At 43.7% G+C, this 24,713-nt stretch overlaps 1 protein-coding gene across 1 annotated transcript; it reads right to left on the bottom strand.

Annotated features, from left to right (window-relative positions):
• Nucleotides 1-793: 793 nt before the first annotated feature.
• Nucleotides 794-24,576, bottom strand: faxcb (failed axon connections homolog, metaxin like GST domain containing b). The gene is made up of 6 exons (XM_079503139.1): nt 23,254-24,576; nt 20,444-20,579; nt 19,445-19,641; nt 10,474-10,691; nt 6,051-6,167; nt 794-2,691 (listed from the first exon to the last, which is right to left on the bottom strand). The coding sequence occupies exons 1-6, from the start codon at nt 23,511-23,513 to the stop codon at nt 2,372-2,374; spliced, it is 1,248 nt and encodes a 415-aa protein (XP_079359265.1). The 5' UTR covers nt 23,514-24,576; the 3' UTR covers nt 794-2,371.
• Nucleotides 24,577-24,713: the final 137 nt, after the last annotated feature.

Here is a 24,713-nt window from a genome sequence, read left to right as displayed (position 1 = left end):
CATGGCCACAAGAACACACGACACGCACGCACGAGCGCACACACTTGCTCTCAATCGTGCACTATGTGCACAAATCTACTCATCATCAGAGGAAGGGCATCACTTACGCGCCAAGACTGAGGAGAAAGTAAATGATAATAATTCTATTCATACTCATTCTTCCGCCCGTGACAGAAGAACCACTGACAGCCATGGGCCTCCCAATGACCTTGAGGTTATGGAACAGAGGAGACGCCATGCAGGCTTGCTTGAGGACACACCACTCTCTAGCGGCCACACACTGTAACTGCAGCTATATTGAATCAACAAAAATGTAAGTCGTCTACACCAGTGGTCTTCAAACCCACAGAAGGCCGCCGACAATACTTTAATTAGGGTATAGACCGCCCCCCCCCCCCCCCGCCCCCCCCACTTCAAATGATTTTGCCCTATATACCCTGATATGAAGAGGTATTGGTTTAAAACGTTTTTTATAACTGTAAATTGTACATGTGACATTAAAATACATTTCATCCACAGATTTACACCTGTAAACCTTTGATGTGAATAAATCTGATTCTGATTCCGACATATTGTTGTATAATTCTCATTTGGCTGCGGATCCCCTGGAACCCCCTCAAGGACCCCCTGGAACCCCCTCAAGGACCCCCTGGAACCCCCTCAAGGACCCCCTGGCGTCAACAACTAAAGCAACCAAAACATTCAACATCTGAACCAACGGTACCGTACCCCCCCCCCCTCCCCCCCCTCGCCAGTCCCCCTGCTCTAGGCCTACAGATGAAACTTAGCGATTGTGGATCGTGCAAATACTCATGAATCACTTTCGCTTTGATTATTTGTACGGCGATGAAGAGACCGAAGGTGGACCTTTTAACGCAACAGAATAGACGACTGTCAGCCAGGTAATCTCCACGTACACTAATAACTTCAAGTTACAAAACGTAGCAGAGCAGTCAGTGTTTCCTCCAACAAGAGAGACGGTATACATGCCTTGTCTTCAACAGGTATCTTCTCTAACTCTGTTCAATGAGCAGATTGTGTGCACATCTAGTACCTGTGTTTAGGCCAAGTGCTGGCTAACAAGGCATGTATCAAACATAAGTTAAAATATCCACACACTGGGTTAAAGCTCACAAACTATTTTCTTAAGAGTGCAATGTTTCGAGCATGTACAGTAGGTATTTTTTTATTTTATTATTCTCTTACAAAGGAACGTAAGCCTATTTATATGGGGACCTATACCACGGGTCACACAGACAAAGTCAGAGAGAAGGATGAGGCTGGCAGGGCACTGCGTCAGGCACGCGGAACTATAGAGGCAAGCAAACTGTACACTAGCCAACCCAGGGCAAAGCTAGGAAAGGCAAGAAGCGCACCACCTAGGTGGATGCACTGTGGCGCGACATCTTAGCTAACAACACTGGAGAGCTCAAGACCCTGATGTTAGATATAGGAGAGTGTGGAGGGCAACGATTCAGGAGTCCCGAGTTGGTGTCGGCTAGACCGCACTCTTGCATCGCATTTATACCAAAGTCATTGGCTAATGACAATGTATAGCACCTGTGAGCCGGAAGAAGCAGCCTAGCAAATAATCCAATCACAGGGACAATCAAACATTTGCCGGAGGAAGACCTACATGGTCAAAATGTACATATAATAATTTTGTGAGCTTTAACGAAGTGTGCAGATATTTTCAATTTTGTTTATCTTTATCTCTCGAGTCTCTACCTTTAAAAGTAAACAAATGCCAAATTGAATGCCTATCTTTTGATAACCCATCACCAGCGTTGTGACGAGACCAATAAGGCAAAGAGGAACTGTCAGATAAACAGTCCCAACAAATCATAACGTAGCTGTCGGGTGGAAACCTTGTACGTCCAAAATGGTTAGTTCTCAGAACCTGTGTTCCACTAGCTGTAGACTAGTTATTATTTAGTCACAAGCTCTTGTTAATCCTTTTTTCCAATATTTATACAACCCACAGATCAACTTTAACTCTTTCAAATAGATGTTATCTCGTAAAATACGCTTAAAGATGGAGATAAAAGGTTTCTGCCCGACAGCAACAATATTATTTATAATAGTATGCGCTTTCAGTTCATATGCCCCGCATATAAATACCCAGTTTGTCCATGAGACGGTTAGGCTACACACTGATGTTACTCTCGGGAACTTGGATTTTGTCATCAGGATGGAATAGCTGGAGCAGTTGCTCCATGAGTGAGTGTTCTTCTCTGGCCCTGTATAGGAACAGAGACCTTTGCTCCACGTCTGTAAAACCACAGAGCGGGCCAGTAACTCTCGAACGGGTTAGGGCTGTGGGTCAGTCGGACTCTTGTCAGCCAAATCTGGTCACCTCGCGCCTCCTATCTCAAACGTCCAGCCGGTCTTCCTTTGATTCCTCTTTAAGCTGAACCTCGTTGTCCGACCCCGTGCCCACGTCCGAGTCAAAGAGCGAGTGGGAGCGCGGGGTGTGCGGGGTTGGCGCCGCCGAGTGGCTGCTAGCGTCACTGTCGTCCAGAGTGTCAGTCCTGGAGAACAGGCCCAAGTCCAGCAGGCCGTTGGGGGAGTCGCCGGTGCTGCTGCTGTCACTGTCGCCCTCGTAGTACAGGTCCTCCATGTCCACGAACCACTCGGGCCAGAACCTCCGGCGCATGCGCTCGCAGAACATGGCCAGGTTGATCAGCTCACCTACAAAGCCAAGACAGGAGACAGGAGTATTTTTAACCCATCAAGACCAAGAGGCTGATTCTACAAATGCCTTCCAAATCAGTAGTTCTGAAACTTCCAAGGAACCCCAAAATGATATGTATTTGGCCACGGACACCCCATCTGAAAATGTTCACGTTTTCAACCTTATCTTCATATAATTGGTCCTCACTAATGCTCATTATAAAATGGCATGTTTTCCGTCTACTCACTCTGCGTCTCATTGCGTCTCATTAATTAGTGCTGGCGGGAATTGTGTAAAAATAGTGATACTTTTTTTGGTTTCTTCAGTCATTTCTGAAAAGTGGATGAGCGAAAAACATTCAGTAGATCCCAGGATCTACTGAATGTGAAGGTAGCCTACTGGGGGGAAGCCACACTGTGTGTCATAGGCTCAATATGTCAGTTTGACACAATCAGTAGATCCTGTGATCTTTTGTGTCCAGATGTAATTTCTTGGGGTCTAGTAGGACTATAGTAAATAATAAAACAATAAATCGCTATAAAATTGTGTAAAAGAATACATATTTAGCCCCATGCTCGAATGCCCCCGCCCCCCTGTCAAAAACAGTTAAAATCCCTAAAACGAAAGAAAGCAGCAAATGAAATGAATGAGCTGCTACGACCTAGTCCATTGGTTTTACACTATAAATTGGGGTACCAGAGATAGAAATGCCATTAGATTGGGGTCCGTAGCCTAAAGCATGTGAAACTGGAGCTCCAGAGCCGTAAAAATCCTCTCTTATCGGGGTCACTGGCATATCTTTTCAAATGGGGGTCAACCCGTGGGTCGTGACCCCTCTGGGGGTCGTCAAATTATTTTGGGGGGTCCCCAAATTATTTAAAAAAAAATGCAACTGAATGGCTGGAAAATGGAAATGAAGAGTTTACATATAATACACATAGTACATACATACACCTTCCCTAATGATTATATCTGGTTTCAGTATTTATTTATGGTGTATTGTCTCTATTATTAAGGTTATTGTAGAGGTCAATTTATCTTGGGGGGGGGGGCGGGAGGGGGCGGGGCGGGGGTCCCGAGACAGTGCCAAAGCATCTCCGGGGTAACCTGACTCCGCCAGATGGGGCAGCAGAGAGTACACTGGGTTCCCCCCTCCTGCTCCCATCTGGGAACTCTCAGGCAGACTTGATGCCCGGCCACAAAACGGCCTGGCCAATCAGCAGCAGCTTCTAGCAGCTTCTAGCAGCAGCTTCTAGCTGCTGCTGATTGGCCAGGCCGTTTCTGCTGCCCCATCTGGCGGAGTCAGGTTATCTCCGGGGGTCCCCGGCCCAAAACGTTGAGAACCCCTGGCCTAATACATGTCGATGTGGGGGTCCACAAGGTGACTGCAGGCACATCATAGTGCCTTTATAATTATAACACTTACTGGCAACAACAGGCTGTGAGTTCATGCTTTGATTATGGCTCAGTCAGAGGTGTTTTATGTTCATGTTCTTATTGTAAGCTCATTCATCAAAAACTAGGCTGTACACAACCACAAAGACACAGCTTGATGCCTTCCGAAACATCTGAAATGACAACATCTGATTTCATGTTCACACTTTGATTTCTTTATCCTTTTCTGCATCCAAGAAACAAAAAAGACCGTTTTCCGGTCTCCGGTGTTTTCCCTGCTGTTAACAATCTCTTTGAAGATACACAAACAAAATCAAAGCCTGTGTCATCATCAAACACTGCAATGCAGCAGTACTTCACTGCCATCTAGTGGAGGCAGACAGATACACCCAACCCTAGGTTCTCTGGAAATATACAGCATCCCTTGTGGTATTAAAAAGCTCTTATAAAACAGGAATATGCTTTATATTTTCAATTTCAGGTTCCACATTCCAATTTTGTAAGGAAATACATGTATACATAAATACATAATTACAAGCCGGATACATGAAATAATGTTGCATGTTCATAAAAGGTATACCAGATTCAGAGTACCACGCATGAGTGCTGACATTTTCACCACTTCACTTGCTCAGGGAAGATATTGAATATTTGACCTTCAGACAGTACCATCTGTTAACCAGTAGGGGTCAGACCAGACCGGGATATACATTTCTCAATAGAAGAGCAGGAAGACCAAATACAACCACTGCAATTGTGTTATAATATTGTATTAACAATTAAAATTAAGGCATTTAGCAGACGCTTTTATCCAGTGTGTTAGACACTAGTCAATAAACAAATGATCACATAAATAGAGTGCAGAGAGAACCGTGTAGCAGGGCTTCAAAGGGACGAGGCTACCAGGTAAACAATGAACCTACCTAGTAGCATATCCGTTTATAACAGCATGCTAACCAAATAAATAATATTTAGTTTGAAACATACTATAGGTTCAGCTATCAATAATGAACTTCTGTCAAAATATAGCATAGTTAGTGTCTAAATCAAATTCCTGGAATCCTGGAAGAGTCCGGGAATATCCGCACTCTTGTATAAAGTTTGAGTTTCTTTATTTCATGAAAACACAAGCAGCAGCAGCAGTCCACCTAGAGAAACGAACACGTTTTGGCACGCAGGCCTTCCTCAGCCTTTCTCTAAGTGTTTGAAACGCTGAGGAAGGCCTGCGTGCCGAAACGTGTTCGTTTCTCTAGGTGGACTGCTGCTGCTGCTTGTGTTTTTCATGAAATAAAGAAACTCAAAACGTTATACAAGAGAGTACGGATATTCCCTTTTTTCCATTGATCTTCAAGAATCTGCACCCATCAGCTACAGAGACTATCAACCTGACTCCCTGAGTAGAGCACGCCTTCACCTAGAACGGTTTTGTTGTTCTAAATCAAATTCCTGACATTTTAGCCTGGCATGGCAAGACTATAATATATACGCAGTGATTAGTGTGGAATATTCATTTCCAAGGGGCGGGTACAAACACATTCACAGCTAAAACTGTCCCACTTTGAATAGTGGGCTCTGATTGGTATCATTGGTCACCCACAACTCCGGGGTGAGCAAAATGTAATTCAAACCAAGGAGTGCCAGCCAGACCAATCTGCCCAGGGCTCTCTTTTTAGCTGTGGCACATTCGTCTGGCTATTTCCAGGCTACTGACATCTGTGGTAAAATAATGAGGACTAGTGACCAAGATAATGTCTGCATTAGAAGCCTTATCTTAGCATCTTAGCATTAATCGAAATAAAAGGTAGAAAAAGGGGTACAGCAAGTCAGCAAGGTAGAGTGAAATGCTAGGACAACTGGGAATGAGTCTACTGCAATGGGGAGTTTAGTCCACATACAGAATCTACCATAAATATTGGTCAAAATAACATTTTATTGACACACAAAAAATAGTGTAGCTTCAACACTGAGCATGCCAACTAACCTTTAATGAGTTGCTCTGGTCGTGTGCCCGGCAGCGTCCACATAGCCTGGGCTAAATGGCCAAACACCGTGGCATCTAACGTTGACATCTTTGCACCCATGAAGTACTTCTTATCTCCTGTGAGACACAGAGAAACAGAAATACCCAACCCATGTTTAGAGTGTTTTGTAAGAGTAGGGCGGCTAGGGCCAGGTTTTTGTCCTAACCCGTGTCACATTTGCCATTGACAATGAAAGGAGAATTTACGTCATATGTGTCTGAGCAAATCGTCTTTTTGTGCCAACACAAACATTAAATGCCATTGACAATGAAAGGAGAATATCCATATATATGACTGTTTTCTGTTTTTCCTTCTTTTGGTGAGCTTGTTGGCAGTGAGCACACTCATGTAATATATTCTGTTGTTTTATAGTTTGTTGTTGGTTGTCATGGCTACCAGTTCCCACCTGATGTCGTGTGGGAGTTCAGACTGACCAGACCGTACTGAAAGTGAATAACTGCTAGTTTACATAATGTCTTAATACTCAAGTCAAGATGAACAGCTCATCAATGACAGTGTCATCTCCTTTGAATCCTCCAAAGAGGATGATTCTCATTTGCACCCACTTGACTATGTTTTAAAGTGTTTAAAGTGTTCATTCACACTCAGTGTAAACTGTTGGTATATTACAGTTTTAAGTCATAGATGATGATGTACAATTATGTACGATGATGATGAGTGCCCCTCACTTCACAAGTGTGATTTTTATTTTTTAACTCTTGAAAGTGTTTGAAATCTGGCAATGCACTCCAGGGTATAGCGAAGACACCTTGGCAGAAGACTGGTGTAGCTAGCAATTATGCCATCAGTGGTGCTGATGACATCACTGAAACTCACAGTGATCAATCTTCCATATTAGGGAGATCATCAGGCATTGACCTTGTTGATTGGCTAACGTGACACATGGGCTTTGTGGATTGGTCAAACTTTATGTGATGTTTGGGCGACAGAAACAATATGAATGGTAGGGTACACACAGTGACACTTCTTTAAGCTGCAAGATTTAAGTAAAATAATCTAATCTGTAGGTAACTTCTATATCTCTTTCGCGAGAAGGCATGTTTTGCTGGACGGTGCATCAGAAGAGCAGAGCAAAGAGATACCATCATGTTTCCGTAGCAGTGGAACACAAAGTGTACTCCTTTGGAGGGGACAGATTCAAGAAGGACACGGAGCAGATGGAGGTTCACGTCTTCGACACTGTGTCTTTATTGTGGAAGAAGTTACCAAAAGTAACAGCTGGAAGAGAAGATCACCTTGAGGTTCCTTCCATGCGCTACTCTTTTACAGCTGTCCTGATAGAAGATACCGTTTACCTGTTGGGGGGATGTTCTCGGGAACAATGGAGGAATACGTACTACAATGTGCATGAATTTGATGTCAACACCCACAGATGGAAGGTTTCTAGTGCCCTTCCACAGGCGAGGGCATTCCACTCAGCCTGTGTCTTGGGGACGGTGATGTATATTTATGGAGGATTCAACCCAACTGAATACTACACTAATGGCATCTACATGTTGGAAACCACCACAATGGTGTGGTCTTTAATTAACACTATAGGCACTCCCCCACCTGCTTCAACCAGTCATACTGCCACCATCATTGGGAAAAAGATGTTTGTATTTGGGGGCTATTCGGGACAGGACTTCTACAACAACATCAGTGTGTTTGACACAGAGACCAACGGCTGGCTGAGCACACTTTCTCCACAGCTTCTACCAGAAGGACGTTGTCAACATTCAGCCTTTGCCTACAATGGAGAGCTGTACATATTTGGTGGCAACAACATGAACCAGCACTTGAATGACCTGTGGAAATTCAATCCACAGACCTTCTCCTGGAAGATGCTTGAGCCCAAGAGGAAAAGTTATCCTAGACCACTTACTAATGATACCTACCACCTATTTCCTGATCCTGATTTTCGATACTGTAATATAGATATAGCTTGTTGCATGGTTGGTAATCGTATCATCCTGTCTAGAGGAGGCAAAACTGATGACTTGTATATCTTAGATTTAAGTCCTAGTCTGAAGACAATTTGCAAGCTAGCAGTTATTCAGTATGATCTGGAATGGTTGGGACTCCCACACAACATCAGGTGGGAGCTAACAGCCATGACAATCAACACTAAGAGAAACATCAGACCCGTCTGAACTGAGTGGTGCTGTTGGGGTGTCTGACTAGTGGGTGTCTGACAGTGGGTGTCTGACAGTGGGTGTCTGACAGTGGGTGTCTGACTAGTGGGTGTCTGACAGTGGGTGTCTGACAGTGGGTGTCTGACAGTGGGTGTCTGACTAGTGGGTGTCTGACAGTGGGTGTCTGACAGTGGGTGTCTGACTAGTGGGTGTCTGACTAGTGGGTGTCTGACAGTGGGTGTCTGACAGTGGGTGTCTGACTAGTGGGTGTCTGATTAGTGGGTGTCTGACTAGTGGGTGTCTGATTAGTGGGTGTCTGACTAGTGGGTGTCGGCTCTCAGCTTCCCACTCTCAGCTTCCCAAAAAAACTCAGCTTCCCATCATGCACCTGTGCACAGTGTGAAGCTCAACAGCGACACTTTGTCACCTGTTGGTACCCTAAACATAAAGACATACAGACATAGATAGGGACGGACATTGCTGGTCATTGGAGTGGCTGCACCACTCAAAAATCACTCTTGTGTGAAGTGAGGGGCTGATCATCCCTGGTCATTTCCACTGACATACGGTCAAAATGTCCCTCGCTTGTACATCACCCGTGGGCCTGGGCCATGGCTCAGTGGTCCAGGCACCTTGGCTTGGCTGCCAGCCTGGCAGTGTGCTGCGGGCTCGACTCCCGATCCCGACGGCCTTTACTGCATGTCTTCCCCCCATCTCTCTCCCCATTTCCTGTCAGCCTACTGTCTGCCCCCCCATAAAAATATATAAAATAAAGGCGAAAGCCAAAATAAAAAAAATAAAAAACTCACCCGTGTGAAGTGAGGGGCGCTCATCATTATCGTACATAATCATCAAGAATGGTGGTCCCTTATTGGCCAAGTGCTCCCACCGACATGTGATTGATGTTTTGATCATATTTGGCGGAATTTTTACCTAATTTCTCCTTTCATTGTCAATGGCAAATATCGAGTACCCAGTTACCTGTGCTACCTTGCACAGACCTGACGAGGATCCAAGATTCCCAATTAAATTAAATTAAACTCCTTGTAAAAGGTGTTACAGTAGACTTGATGATCTTACCCAACCATTTATCCTTTATTAGAGACATTATACAAATATACACTCATTTGAGCATGGGCAACCAACTGTGCTTTTAGCACACTATTTGACCTTTTATCGTCATATTATTTGACGTAGAAACTAGAAAGTATACACAGACTTCAAACTCTGGAGAGAAGCTATACAAATGATGGCGTTGGTTCTGAAAATACAGATGCATTCTGTCTGGGAGAAACTTCTATTTTCCAAATATCTTTCATAACAGTGTAAACAGATCAATGGAAAATGAGTTTCCTCCATAGGAAAGGACTGCTTATTTCCATTTTGATGTCTCACTTAGGCAGCCCTGCGATCGAAGACCCCAATACATGCTCTTCCTGTTACTTTGGCCCTTCCCTCCTTCCATTTTCCACATTTAGACCTCAGACACACACACACACACACACACACACACACACACACACACACACACACACACACACACACACACACACACACACACACACACACACACACACACACACACACACACACACACACACACACACACACACACACACACACACACACACACACACACACACACACACACACACAGTTTGTCCAATACCAGTGGCCCTGTAATTGTATCTTGATTCTTAACCCATTAAGACCTGAGGCCGAATCAGTGGCTATTTTCTAAAGATTTTTTTATTGTAGTTGAGACGAATAACCATCCAAATCCATAAGTCCTGAGCATTAAATATATCCATCAGTTATACATTATGGATAATTACTATGGACTTAAAATAGACGGTAATTCGTCTCAACTGCTCATTTTTTGATGGGACATTCTGCACGTTGAGTACTTTTACTTTTGGTACTTAAAGTACATTTCCATTCTGAATCCCGGACTTTCACTTATAACGGAGTAGTTCTACATTGCAGTATTGATACTTTTACTTAAGTAAAAAAATCACACTTGTGTGAAGTGAGGGGAGCTCTTATCATCATACATCATCACATTCCGGCCAATCACAATAGGCGTCCTAACTTATTATACTCAATTCCGTTGCTCAGCCAATCACAATTGGCGTCCTCACTTTGCACCCCCCCATCCTCAATCAAATCATCGCTATGGGATACACTACACACAAACACACACAAAGCTGGGCATAGGAGGGTCTAGCGACCCTCATCTCATACATACCCAGCAGCGTGGCCAGCGTCCTCATGTCCCTCTCCATCAGGGAGTACACCTCCTCCTTGGAGAAGCGTCCGATGCCGTGGCCGTACATCTCCCGGCGCACCATGCTGCCGTTGAGGTGACCCAGCAGCCACCTGAGCGCGTCGCTCAGCGGCCCGCTGACCGACAGCAGCTTCTGGGTCTCCTCCAGGTTGTCCACCCACTGGCAGTACGCTATTGTCCTGTGGGGAAAAGACAGGAGACACATATACCGTCTCATTATACAGTTGTCCACCTACTGGCAGTACGCTATTGTCCTGTGGGGAAAAGACAGGAGACACATATACCGTCTCATTATACAGTTGTCCACCTACTGGCAGTACGCTATTGTCCTGTGGGGAAAAGACAGGAGATAATACAGTACTGTCTCATACAGGAGTCGGGACCCTATTTGTGGGCCACTCCAAAGACTTCTTTTAATACAAACATTTATATAATTTTATAAATTTTAAAACAAACAAAGCAAGAAATGTAAGAAATTCCATGAATAAAATAAATCTAAATAATTAAGAAGTGGTGAAAACAGCAGATCTACAAGCTCACAACGCGGCGCGGAAGCGACGCGTTGTGAGTTTGTAGATCTGCTATTGTCACTAGTTTGGGTCCCGGGCGGGCAAACGTCTAATCTCTCTTTTGGGTCTCGACCTGAAAGCTTTGGGAACCACTGGACTAGCATACTAGCACAGATGCTACTAAAAGCTGGCGGTCCTGCATGGAGAAGACGTGAAATACAGCACGACATCAATATATTCACAGCAGAGACACAGCAGCACACAGCAGTGTGAGACACACTGTAGCATCTGTCACATTTGATACACGGCATGAACTCTATAAACACAATATTATCTAACTATAAATGCACCAAGTCTCTGCACGTACTGTACTGTACTTCTGTAAACTACAGGGCCCTGCTCACTGTACTGTACTTCTGTAATCCACAGGGCCCCTGCTCACTGTACTGTACTTCTGTAATCCACAGGGCCCCTGCTCACTGTACTGTACTTCTGTAATCCACAGGGCCCCTGCTCACTGTACTGTACTTCTGTAATCCACAGGGCCCCTGCTCACTGTACTGTACTTCTGTAATCCACAGGGCCCCTGCTCACTGTACTGTACTTCTGTAATCCACAGGGCCCCTGCTCACTGTACTGTACTTCTGTAATCCACAGGGCCCCTGCTCACTGTACTGTACTTCTGTAATCCACAGGGCCCCTGCTCACTGTACTGTACTTCTGTAATCCACAGGGCCCCTGCTCACTGTACTTCTGTAATCCACAGGGCCCCTGCTCACTGTACTTCTGTAATCCACAGGGCCCCTGCTCACTGTACTGTACTTCTGTAATCCACAGGGCCCCTGCTCACTGTACTGTACTTCTGTAATCCACAGGGCCCCTGCTCACTGTACTGTACTTCTGTAATCCACAGGGCCCCTGCTCACTGTACTGTACTTCTGTAATCCACAGGGCCCCTGCTCACTGTACTGTACTTCTGTAATCCACAGGGCCCCTGCTCAAAGCGCCCATGGTCCATATGGAACTGGTCTGTTCTGACATCACACCACTCCATATTTGTACTGTACTGTACTTCTGTAATCCACAGGGCCCCTGCTCAAAGCGCCCATGGTCCATATGGAACTGGTCTGTTCTGACATCACACCACTCCAAAATGTGGGCATGCCTGACACAGAACTCCATATATATAGGAATAAAGGGACACAGACAGATGGGTGGAACGGGTACACAAAAGCCTCATTTGCAATGCTTGACAAAGAACTCCATATATGGGCATAAAAGGGACACATACATAATATTGGGGCATGCATTTCCGGTTGTCCAGAACCAGCACAAAAGCCTCTGCCCCGGGCTCTGGACCTGATCACCCCTATATGGATCTGTTCCGACATCACAACATGGTGTAGTATCATAGTATCTAGTATCATATAAAACTGAGCTGGCTGCCTGCATGGCTCCCATCCTGGAGAAATCAAGGAATGTACACTGTCATAGCAGAGAGGAACGGATTACATGTTCTGTATTATATGTAGTATGTATGTACAGTACAGTATTATATGTGCAGTATTAGGCTGCCAGACTTGCCAGTAAACTCACGTGTTGAGATGAAACACTGCATTTCCATATTACATAAGTAATTAGCCTTTGGGAACCAATGCTTCCCATGCAGGCCATATGGCGTGAGGCAGCTTGGTGTACAAGTACGCCCCCTGGACATGACACTAGTATGTCACAGGGACTTACCCCCAATCCAACCCTTAATGCTGAGTGCCAAGAAGGGAGGCATTGGGTGGCATTTTTGTATGGTCTTTGGTATGGCTCTGGCAGGGATTGAGCCCGACCTCTCTCAGAGAGGATTTTATATTGTGTACAGTATATATTAACACAGATGCTATAATAGGCTGCCAGCTCCAGTACCAAGATGTACTGAAATGAAACACTGCATAATATCATATTTATCCACACACATTAGATACAACTATTATCCTGGAAATGCTGGAATTTGGAAAACACAAAATCAAGCTATTGTCAAAATCAAGTTAACTATACAGAAATGGAACATGATGATCCAAAGCAATACAAATGAAATGCTTTGAGTTAACTTGAGAATTCAGGCAATAAGAAATTAATTGAGGTGATATTTATAGTAGCCTAATAGTAACAGTTATGAAAAACCATGGTGAGCTGCTTAAAATCTTGGAGCGTATAAACAGCTTCCTCTGCCCGTTCTGGCTGTGTACCATTCTCAGTACATTAATAAATTATATTCAAACGATGCTTATAAGTAAGACAACTTTATGTGACACTGTAGGCTACTTTAAAATGAATACAATTTAGGCATTTAGCAGATGCTTTTACCCAGAGTGACTTACTGACTTACAAGTGCGAGATCGGAGTAAGCATGAACAAACAGCATGGTAAATAGTCACACAAATAGAGTGAAGAGAGAACAATGTATTGCCTCAAATAAACTATGGTAGGATACCCGGTAAACATTGAACCTATCATCTGTCCAGACAACATGCTATCTAAATCACATTCTTAACATTAGTGGTGAAAAAAACAAAACAAAATAAAAAAAAACTATAAAAATGAAAACTGAAGTAGATGGGGAAAGAAAACTACCATCTATCGGGGAAAAAAAGGTCACAAGATGGGATACAAGGAGAGAGGAGCCCTAGGGGTGAGGTGTATGGATTGAAGAGCTGATTCTTCAGAATAGATATTTGTATTTTGCGCATTCCGATCATTTAAGCAAGCGAAAATTGTTTATGCACCATTTCCTCGTCTCTACGCACACACACACACACACACGCACGCGCTCACACACACTCTGAGAGAAGAGGCTGCGCGCTGCTGCAAGGTGAAGTGATGTGGTAAGCAGGATAACAATGCAGTTCAATACAGTAGACACTAACGTCATGTGTATATCCTCACTGTTGTGTAAAAAATGTCTATCTCCATATTTCATCTTTTTTTTTTTCACAACTGAATGCACTATTACTTCTTCATATGACGAAAAAGTTGTGAAAATAGCTGATTCTAAGCTGATTCTACCTACGTCACAAAGTATCGCAAGGCATTGAGCTTGAAAATCTGCTAGTTTAACTATTTCCAAAATAATTCTCTGCCTATATGACATGCCCAAAATCGGGACACCAGCTTGAAAGTTTTTTCTATACATATTTAACCAATGAAAAGAATTAACAAGAGCTTGGGACTAAACTAAATAATAACTAAATTTGATTGGACCCAATGGAACACATTCTTTTTCATTTCTTGAAAAGAATGGTTCAGCCTGTGCACGTGTCCTACCTAATGTACTGTATACACAGTGTTAATTTTGACAGCAAATTTAGATTTATATAGTTTTAGTCATAGTATTTGAATATTTTTTTATTTAGTTTGGGACCCTATCTACAGTTTATATTGCAGACAAAAAAATAATATTTTGATGGTGCAATGCCTGAGTCATATACTGTACTTGGTTGCATGCTGAAAATAGCTACTTTCACCCGAGCGCAACCAAACATAACATGACTTGTCTTTTAGTTCGACTCGATCTCTTCTCCACGTTTTAGTCTAATTTGTTGACGAAACGGCGAACAATTTAGTCTATCTTTTAGTCCGCATAGCTTAGTTACTTAGTTTTTAGTTTTCGTCAGTGAAAAAAGGTAGTTGAATATTTTTCGGCATAGTTTTAGTTGAGGAAAACACATGTCCTACCTAATGTATAAGTAAGTATCCTTGAGGAATCGCCTTAGGGTGAGGCATTAATCTCGTTCCAACCCTTGATAGAGTGCCAAGTAGGGAGCCATTTTGTACCATTTTTATTGTCTGTTTTTTATGACTCGGCCATGATTGAACCCTGACCTCCCAGTCTCAGGACAGACATTCACTCTTACCACAAGGCCACTGAGCTGACATGTCCGACCTACTGATACCCAACCTGTGAGATGGATTGCATTCACAAAGAGGATGATATTTTAGCAGCTTATTATTGTCTCCACCAGCCGAAGGCATGGGGGAGAGTATGTTTTACACTCTGTCCGTCCGTCCATCCGTCAGTGTGTCTGTCTGTCCGCGTACAGCTAATCAGTGGCACCGTTGGACCGGCCGATGCCAAACTGCGCACACACACACTCCCTGGATGCCAACGACTAACCTCTGACCCAAATTCTTCAGAACGGCCTGTTATAGCACCACCATGAGACACATTTCATTACTCGTACACATTTTATCCATACATCACGCAAATCTGTATACACCATCTCTATACTCATGTGATCAACAGGAATCAGTCCCATTTCTCAGACTCATATTCCACTCCACCCTGATGGTGGCAGCGGTGGCCGAACGGTTTGCGGAGCGGTCTTGATACCGGAAGGTCGCCAGTTCGTATCCCCGGACCGGCACGTTAAAATTACCACCGCTGAAGTGCCCTTGAGCAAGGCATTGAACCACTACCATGAAATGTTCTATGAGCAGGGCCTGGCTGTAAACAAGTATCTGATGCTTAGTCCAGTTACCCTGGGTAAATAATAATATAGTAACTTTGCTTAACTTTGCTTTGCTTTGCTTCTTTTCCTTATTACTGTGGTATAGAGTACAATCATCCAATCACTAAGCAAAAGGGTGAATGCCAACCATTTGCCATTTTGGCAATTGTTTTGGAGGCGCTACCCACACATTAGCTGGCCATCTGATGACTATCAGCAACTTTCTGGTTTCTTCACCTCATCTCAATTAGCCGACATGGAGATTCAGAGCTGCAATATTTGTCTGAAAATATCAAGCTTGACTGATGAATATGTGTTTATAGAAGAGAGACGTGTAGATGAGATACTTCCCAATTTTTGTTCTTGTCTGTTGGGAAAGAAAGCCAAAACCCTCTCCTGTTTATAGATTTGCGTTAGTGGTTCCTGGGTGTGATCTGCCTATAGATAATGGTGGTGTTTTTAGACCCACTGGCTCCAGTCTGCAGTCTCCTGGATGACTGACTGGCCATGCCATGGAAATTAAATAAGAGCATCTGGTGTACATCTCTGTTGACTGTCCAGTACTCATACATTACACTGTGTCCTCCCGGAACATGATATACAGACTACACTCTTAAAGGACAAACACACACTAAAAACAAAACCATGTTCAAATTCCTGCAATGTTGGTTAACGTCCCCTAAAGCTGCTGTAACTGTTTCCCCGAAAAACAAAATGAAAATATAAAAATGTGATTCAAAATCATCACCATGTTTAAAAAATATATATTTTAAAGATCATCATTCATTCTCAGTTAATACCACAAATACAACGTCACGGGCTAAAAAAGACAACATTTTAATCAATTGCACCTTCTTTGTTTCCAAACCATTCATCAACGATGCATACATAAAGTGTTGTGACACCAGATAGACCACCATTTCTCCACGTTTCCCAAATGGACCCTCACGGGTCTGCAACTCTTGACAGTGTACGATGGAACCAAATGGACCCTTACTGGTCCATTTGGTTCACCAAGGATTCAAAAAGGCCGTCCTCCTGGTGGTGCCCAGATCCAGTGTTTCGAACCAGTGAGGTAGACAATATTAAGATACAGTCAACATGGTTGCGACTGAGGAGCTTCCTGGAGCTACAGTCACAGTTGTTACAGTAACTTCAATCAGTCTCGCTCATGGATGTGAAAGAACGTGTGAGCACAACGCCACAGTGACAGCTGATAGTCAGCAGATGGCCCTACACAGAGCAACAAGATGCCCCACTGCCCTTCCTTGACATAAATAATTCAATCAATACGCGAGTCTAAACCATGGTCTAAACATAGCACAAGGTTGGTTAGCTGGGGGGTTGGATGGGGGTGGCTCAAACGCAGAGAAAGGAGGTGAGGGAAGATAGAGAGTGGTAAGGAGAGAGAGAGAGAGAAGAATTGGAGGTATTTAGGTTAATGTGAAACAACCTCTACAAGCGTTCTACAACTGTTTCACTCAGACCTCCAGGAAACACAAGGGCACAACAACCTGCAAGACACAGACCGTACGTTAAAAGTAGCAAAAATAGCCTAAAATAGACAATGTGTTGCGGTGCAACATGCCGTGAGCTTGTTTATCTGCTATTTTTGGTCTTTTGGAAAACTGAGACTGTCACAATATGGCCATATTGACATTCCCATATATGGGCTTAATACTGGGAATGCCCATATATGGACCTTGTGATGTCCCGAGGCGTGATGTTACGAGGCGTGATGTCACGAGGCGTAGACTGACAACCATATATGGAGGCGTGACCTGACTGACGGACATACAGGATTTGCAGGTTTTCATAGTAATCTGTGACCTATAGTCGCAATAATTTACATTGGATCCATTGTGGTTATTTTATTTCCTGAAAAGTAATGAATTAGGACATACAAGGTTTCCGCCCGACAGTAACAATGTGTAATAATAAAGGCAGGGCCTTCTGGGTTATGTAATTTACTGTACGCTGCACTGCACTCTGAGCTACTATCTGTACACACACTGCACACAGAGCAGGGAGAATATATAATACAATTTTATAATTGAATGATTAATCTTGAGTCTACTCTTCTGAAGGGGGTTGACTGAAATTGTGGGTTACATCATAAAGAAGCCAAGTGCCAACATCAAAAGGATATGATATATTGGGGCGGGGGGGATTAAATGCCAAGAATTTGTAAAGGACGAGGAGGTCACAGGGGAGTCTATGGGGGGGACTCTGTCTACAAAATGTCAATCGTATTACTTGGCAGCTTGCATAAAATGGCACTCTGGATCTACAGATAATAATTTGATTCAACTAGAAGCTACATTTATATCGTCATTCCTCATCCTTAAAAGCAGCCTCCCATTTAAATATAGACAGCACTCCTCTAACCCCATAGTTCAATAGTCCCCAACATTTTCTGGAGCAGGGCCGACTTGAAAACCTTGAAAGCGTTCGTGGCCCACCCATTTGACCACATAATGATAAACTCCCGGGCACTGCAGTGCCCAGTGTGAAGTAGCCTCGCGTTGCGATACTAATATACCACTGCGAATCCGCCTCGGGGCATATGCATATGCAATAGGGGCGTGTTTAGTGTGGCTGCGCCAGGCTAAGCGTGAAGGTGATCGGATGGGCGCTTGTCCAGAATCGCTGATCCGACCAATATGAATATACCCAAGCCCATATATAGTCTGGTTGTGCAGAACCACCAATCAGACCGATATGCCCATATATTGCTAGCTTGGAAACCAGACACATCTTCCACAGCTAAAATGAAATCACACTTGTGTGAAGTGAGGGGCGCCTTTGGGGGGCCACCCACTATGTCATAGAAAAAAGTCATAGACTTGGCTACCATATGATGTCACGCGGGGGGTCACACACAAAGTTGGGCGTTGGAGGGGGGCTGGTAGCCCCCAAAAATACACATTGATCTGGCACTCCTCGGTTTGAACTACATTTCACTCACCCTAGAGTTGCAGGTGATCAATCTGAACCCACTATTCAAAGTGGGATTTTTTTTGCTGGGACATTTGAATGTGTTTGTAACCGCCCCTTGGAAATGCATCTTTCACAACGAACAAGTTCCAGACTAATATCTACACAGTGATGTTAATGTCCTTGTTGCAGACTGCTTTTCCGGGGGAAAAAAGGGCCAAAGCCAGACTGAGATCAGACGGAGACGGAGATGAAAAGGGACAGATGAACAGGTACAACGAGTATTGCAATGCATACTGAGGCCCAACAGGCATTTATTTTTGACATTGTCAAACAACAAGAAGGAGAAAAGGTGACGGCATTCAGTGTGGAGCTCTGAGTGGAAAGTACAGAATGATGATGGATAATGCTTTTAGGTAATGGAAAATATCCTACTCCTCTGTGGGACCAGAGTGCTACATGACTTCCTAGCAACAGTGTGTTTCTCAGCAGATGTATGACTCATCACTACCACGGAGGACATCCTGTTAGTGACAATACAGACGATCACATCACCCCCCCAAAATTAGCCAGGACGGGTCGGTATGCCCCTTATAGTTAAGGAGTAGCCTACACCAGCCTCTGTGACATGTGGGTCCTTTGTCACTCTTCATTTCTCACAACCGTTTTCTTTATCACTTATGTTCAGATATAATAGATATATAGAGAGATATATTGGCCTATTCATGATTGATATTAAAGTCTAATGTCCCTTAAAACATCGTAAACACCTTGAAATCTGTATTTTATTTACTTAGTTCATTACAAATAAGTGAATTACCACACTATACCACACAAGTGGTTCTCACTTAGATGTTGTAATTTAGGTCCATTGTGCCACAATCTTATTTTCTTCTGTAAATCTGTATCAGACCTTAGAGTCACATATTAGTCTGTCTTTGAACTCACTGATAGTGATAACCTGTTGTGTGCCAAAGCCAAACTCACCAGTACAGATGTTCCTCCACCATCTTGGTGATGGCGCGGGACACCGCCCTCTCCTGAGGAGTCAGGTTGTTGTTGAGGTTGACACCCAGCTTCTCCTCCAGGAAGTCCACGATGAACTCTAATCCGGACACCTGCTCATGGTTGTACTCGATCCACGGCATCTTTCCCTGTGGCGACAGCTTCCCGTCAAAGAAATTCTGCAGGGGAAATTAGAATATACTGTAGAATATATACTGTACATTCTTCTGGGGGGAAATGAATCATGTGCAGTTGTAGTTAAACACATCGAATACATGTTCACACCTTGGTTGAGGGTAAATAGTTTAGTCCAGTCATGTTTTATGAAAATATAAACACTTGGAATGGCTGTTTGATCAAAGCTATAGCGGGCAGAGTTTTCTGGACATTAGTGAAATAAGTACCATGTGAAGAATTGAAACCAAATACCATATTGTGCCGAATATGGTGACTCTGATTATAAGACGACTCCCATTTTTCAAGACTCATTTGTGGAAAAAGAACATTGAATGTCAATGTCCCCGATTATAATACGAACCTGTATTTTAGGATATTTCAAAATGTAGTCTTGTAGTCACACTATGTTTAAAATGTAGTCACACTATGTTTAAAATGTAGTCACACTGTTAGCAAACACTGAAAACTAAAGTACCTCTCAGGCCTCCTCCATAAACCTGCGGTCCACAAACTTGGACCTCCTCTCTGTCCCCAAGGCAGTCAAGCAAACCTTCGGGGACAGAGCGTTCAGTGTGGCAGCCCCCACTCTGTGGAACTCTCTTCCAATAGAGATTCGCCATGCTCCAACATTGGACTCTTTTAAGGCTGCCTTGAAAAGACACTTATTCTCTCAGGCTTATGGCATAGTTTTTGATTGTTGTTGGTACATTTTGTAAAGCGTCCTTGGGTTCATGAAAGGCGCTATATAAATTCAAGCTATTATTATTATTATTAAAAGAATACTGAATCCATTTATAGTTTTACCTGGTAGGGGAGGTCCAGCATGCGCAGGTATGTCTCTATCTTGAGGCAGAACGGTGAGAGGCTGGGAACGCCATTCTTTGGCCTGGAGAACTGATGGAGTATTATGGCATCCTTAGAGTCCAACTGTTGCTCCTTCCTACATGCAACACAAAGAAAAAGAAAGACTCAATGAACATCTAAAAGGCAGAGGAATCTGCCCCGAGAGAGAAACAAGCGTATTTCTCAATTGCTGCATAATGCTGCTGTGACATACATAGAAGACGACATACTAGTACATGCACTTAGTTGCTGCACACAAACAAAGAGAAAGACTCAATGAACGTACAAAAGGCTGAAGAAAAGCTAGCGTACAGCGTAGCTCAATTGCTGTGTAACATAATGCATGCCGCTGTGATATATATACCATGACTGGACCAAAGTAGCATGCTGTTCATTTGGAGGCTTTTCTCCCAGGAAGCGATAGGCTCTCACCTTCCGCTTATTATAGGCTGTTGACACAGCAGGGACAGTCCCTGGTTCCCTGAGCTGTGTTTTTTAAAGAACAATGCACCCCCCCCCCCACACACACACACACTCACACCTTATTCTCAGCAACAGTGGTTTCTCTATTAACTCTCAAACCAAATCATATTCTCAGATCACAGACCAAATTCTGTCGAAATAAAAACAGAATGTCGGAAGAAACTTTTATACAGCCAACAACAACCTGGAATCAATAACGAGCAGCAGGTTGATATCATATGGATTATTTTATGATCTGCTTCATTTCCTTTCTTTTTTGTTGTTTTTCTTCTTTGTAATTTATTACAAAGAATTTGTTTGGTCCAAAATATTGTGTTTGTTGTCATGATTTGTCACAACTCGAGTTGGCTTAAAAGGTCTTTAATAGACATTTTTTTAAATGTCTATTGGAAAAATGCATTGGGAATTATTTCCTGGGCCTGGCGTAGTCATGAAAGGGGGCGGGACTGCGACGCTCTATAAGGGTACATTTGGTTACCAACTCTCCATCATTTAGCTGGGGACCACCTGGAAACCCCTCAAGGACCACTGGTTGAAAACCACTGCACTATAGGCCGTTTGGGGACTACCCAGTTAGCGACTGGTTTAGGAATTTACAATATGAATTAATTTGGTAATCAATCAATCCAGAATGGTGGGCCTCTGAATCACCAATTTGAAAGTACAACTTGTTAGTCTTCATGTAGTATTATGATGGAGATAATGTGATTGTGACTGTTCTTTGGCTTGGCTAGTCTTTGAGTACCACATACTGACACATATCTTTGAGTGTGAATAATTCAGAGTAACTACAGGGTTAGGTCAGGACTAGCAGTCGCCCACACTTAATGTATAAGTCTCCTTTTTCTATCCAAGATAGGTCTGTACTCTGAATATACACGCCTACCATGCAATATATCATTACATGAATATATTGATTTATTGATACTATGTTGCGGGTGATTAGGTGGGGTGGGAGCGGCTATTTTTAGGAGAGCTTTGTTGTTTGTTTTGTCCTTGTTTATGCATGAATGTATTTGTTGTATTGTTCTGTATTTGCTGTATGTTGTTGGACCCCCTCGACATCTCAAGGGGATATCATGTTCTCAATAAAGGTTCATATAAGACAAAATGTCAAAGCGCTCATCACAACGTATGGGAATGTATCACTGCAAAGACAATATAGCTGGTTATACACTTTCTTATGGCCTCACACAATCTGTATTTCTGCGTGCATTGTTAGCGTTCATTTTCAATTAATTTACACCAGAATAAGGTTACTGTCTAGTAGCTAGTAGTATAGCCTATATGCCTTCAGCGTCGCTGTTCACTTTAGTGGTGCTGAAACGGTCCTTCAATGACGCTGTCTATTCGCAAAGTGGTTCTGAAACGTTCGGAAAACATGAAGGCTCTAGCAGAGATAGGATAGGCCTGAAAATCTTTATTATGCCATAACTAACCCGATGGCACTGTCGACGACATCATGTTACATGGTCTAAACTAAGTAAACAGCTGCAGCAGATGAGCCACGGGAGCCTACACGTGATTCAGCAGCGTCTCCGCACGCAATGCAACGTTGCAGAAGAAGATTATTACCCAGAGGGAAATCAGGAAATCATAAACGTTCATGCCTGCATGGTCACTGCATGTACGGTGCAGAACTAGACAATCCAAATAATCCTTGACAGGGCCGGGGAGCACAATTCATTGCACAATAGGCCCGAAGGCCCCGAGCTAATCTCGCAATGCAAATATTACTGCATGGGGTTCATTCTATATGCAGTGATTGCAGTCCATCCGCTTTCAGGTGGTGGTGGTGGTGGAAATGATAGGCATGATGGAATCATGAAAGGATTTTATTGAACGCCATATAGAGCAAGGCGGCATGCAGCACCGTGTCACACAGTTCAGCAAAGGTCGTCCTGACACCGCAGCGCCAGAGGAGCGCTTTATTTACGCACAAGCGCCTCGGTGGAGACAGCAGCACGGGACTGGCACACGAACACACGCGTGATTCCGGAACTTAAGTCTCGTGTCCTTGCGGGGGCAAATATGGCTGAAACCTACCCAAACCTGCAGCTATATTCCCAGTCGGGAAAATGTGAAGAAATGTAGCCTAATATTCAAACGTTTTTGGCAGCCACCCCTATATCCAACCAGTACATAACAGGGCCAAATTAATCACTTTTACCAGAATTCTGATTTCTAGCCAAAAAACACATACTAGAATGCTAAGTCTATTACATATGGATTATGACGATGGCAACATATTGGATTGACGTGTTATTACATCACAGGCATGCACCAACCTGATGGCGAGCAGTTCGTGCAGTAGGTAAGCAGCAGCAGCGAGGAGGGCACCGCCGGTAATGTAGAGTGTCTTCTTCCACCAGGAATCGGACCCCAACGCCGACATGATCCCTCCGTATTCATGTAAAGGGATCGCAATGATGTAGCCATATAACGACTGGTGCTCATCGGAGCCACACAGCCCGAGAGGCAGGCTGTGATTCCGCCCCAGCTCCACCACACACGGTCGGGAAGAGGCGAAGCCAGCAGCCCAATACATTATTCTCTCTCTCTCAGTTCCCCCTCCCGGCTGCCTCCCTCAGAGTCCTCCTAGTCCCCGCTTTCGGTTTCATCAAAAGACTCTTGCAGTTGGTCCACTACGACATGGCGACGTTATGTTTATCTGCCACATACGATGTGAAAAGCATCATCTTCTCTCTCTTCGCCCTGATGGTGCCCGCACCCAGTTCGGCGTCTTCCGCAGGCGTTCGGTCGTTGTGTCTTTTGTCTGTTCCAATGGAAGCGAGTGATGTCACCCCCGCCCACACCGGTGAGGGCTCCCTATATGCCAGTGAAAACAGCCTAAAATACTGCCTGTTTACACTGTCAGCAATGTTTAAATATTACACACACCATGACTCCATTGACGCAATAAACTCTAAAAACGGTCTGAAATAACAGCTTGCCCACAATTCAAGTCACGAGATTTTTTGGGAAATCCCCAAGGGATATTATCATTGACTACTGGATAAGAAAATATTCAAAACAAAAAATATAAATAAATAGGCTACTTTTGTGCAATTGCAACAGTTTGGTTTGTATACACTATAGGCCAAGGTCACCTTAATTATATACTAGGCCACCATAATAATAATAATACATATTAATATTAGGTCTAGCTAATGGAACAGCACAGGTACATACCAAGTGTGATAGGCCTACTCAGCTTTAAGTCATTCATAGTGGTGTTGTTGATCATTCATTACCATCACTATGAATAACTCTTGGTTGTGAAAATGAAGATTTTGCAAGAATTATTGAAGGCCTGTTCCTTCACAGTCACCTTGTGCTGCAGCTGTGCTTCCTTGAGTGGGTTCCAAAATGGACCCTCAAAGATTTGCAACTCTAGACTGAAACCCTAAGGGTCCATTTGTACACTCTTGAGTTATGGGGGTTCTTTATTGTGCATCCAGCCACTAGAGGCGAGCGTGTGTGTCCCTGGAATACTCAACCTACTAGTCTCTTTGATGTCAGGCAGTAATGAAGTATAGTGAGTCAGAGGCACGTGTTGGGTTATGCAATACATCCAGGCATCCACATCAGACCAATTATAAAGTCAGTATAGTGTCAGCGGCAGAGACCATTGCTAACCCCAACCCCAGTAATGAATTCCCTCTGCGCACGTGACTTCAGCCTAATCACACAATGAACTCAAAAGCTTTCTTTTCTGTTGTCATATTAGAGAATCTGAAGAGATTTG

Source organism: Electrona antarctica, assembly GCF_951216825.1.
Source record: "Electrona antarctica genome assembly, chromosome: 6".
Lineage (NCBI taxonomy): Eukaryota > Metazoa > Chordata > Actinopteri > Myctophiformes > Myctophidae > Electrona > Electrona antarctica.
The sequence above is the reverse complement of the archived record's forward strand: the minus strand, read 5'-3'. Positions and strand labels throughout refer to the sequence as shown.

Coding starts and splice junctions, on each gene's coding strand:
- faxcb (XM_079503139.1), bottom strand. CDS start 23,513: ATGTATTGGGCTGCTGGCTTCGCCTCTTCCCGACCGTGTGTGGTGGAG. Junction 6,168..10,473: donor GACGCTGGCCACGCTGCTGG/GTATGTATGAGA, acceptor TGTGTCTCACAG/GAGATAAGAAGTACTTCATG. Junction 2,692..6,050: donor ACCAGAGCAACTCATTAAAG/GTTAGTTGGCAT, acceptor TTGGCTTTGTAG/GTGAGCTGATCAACCTGGCC.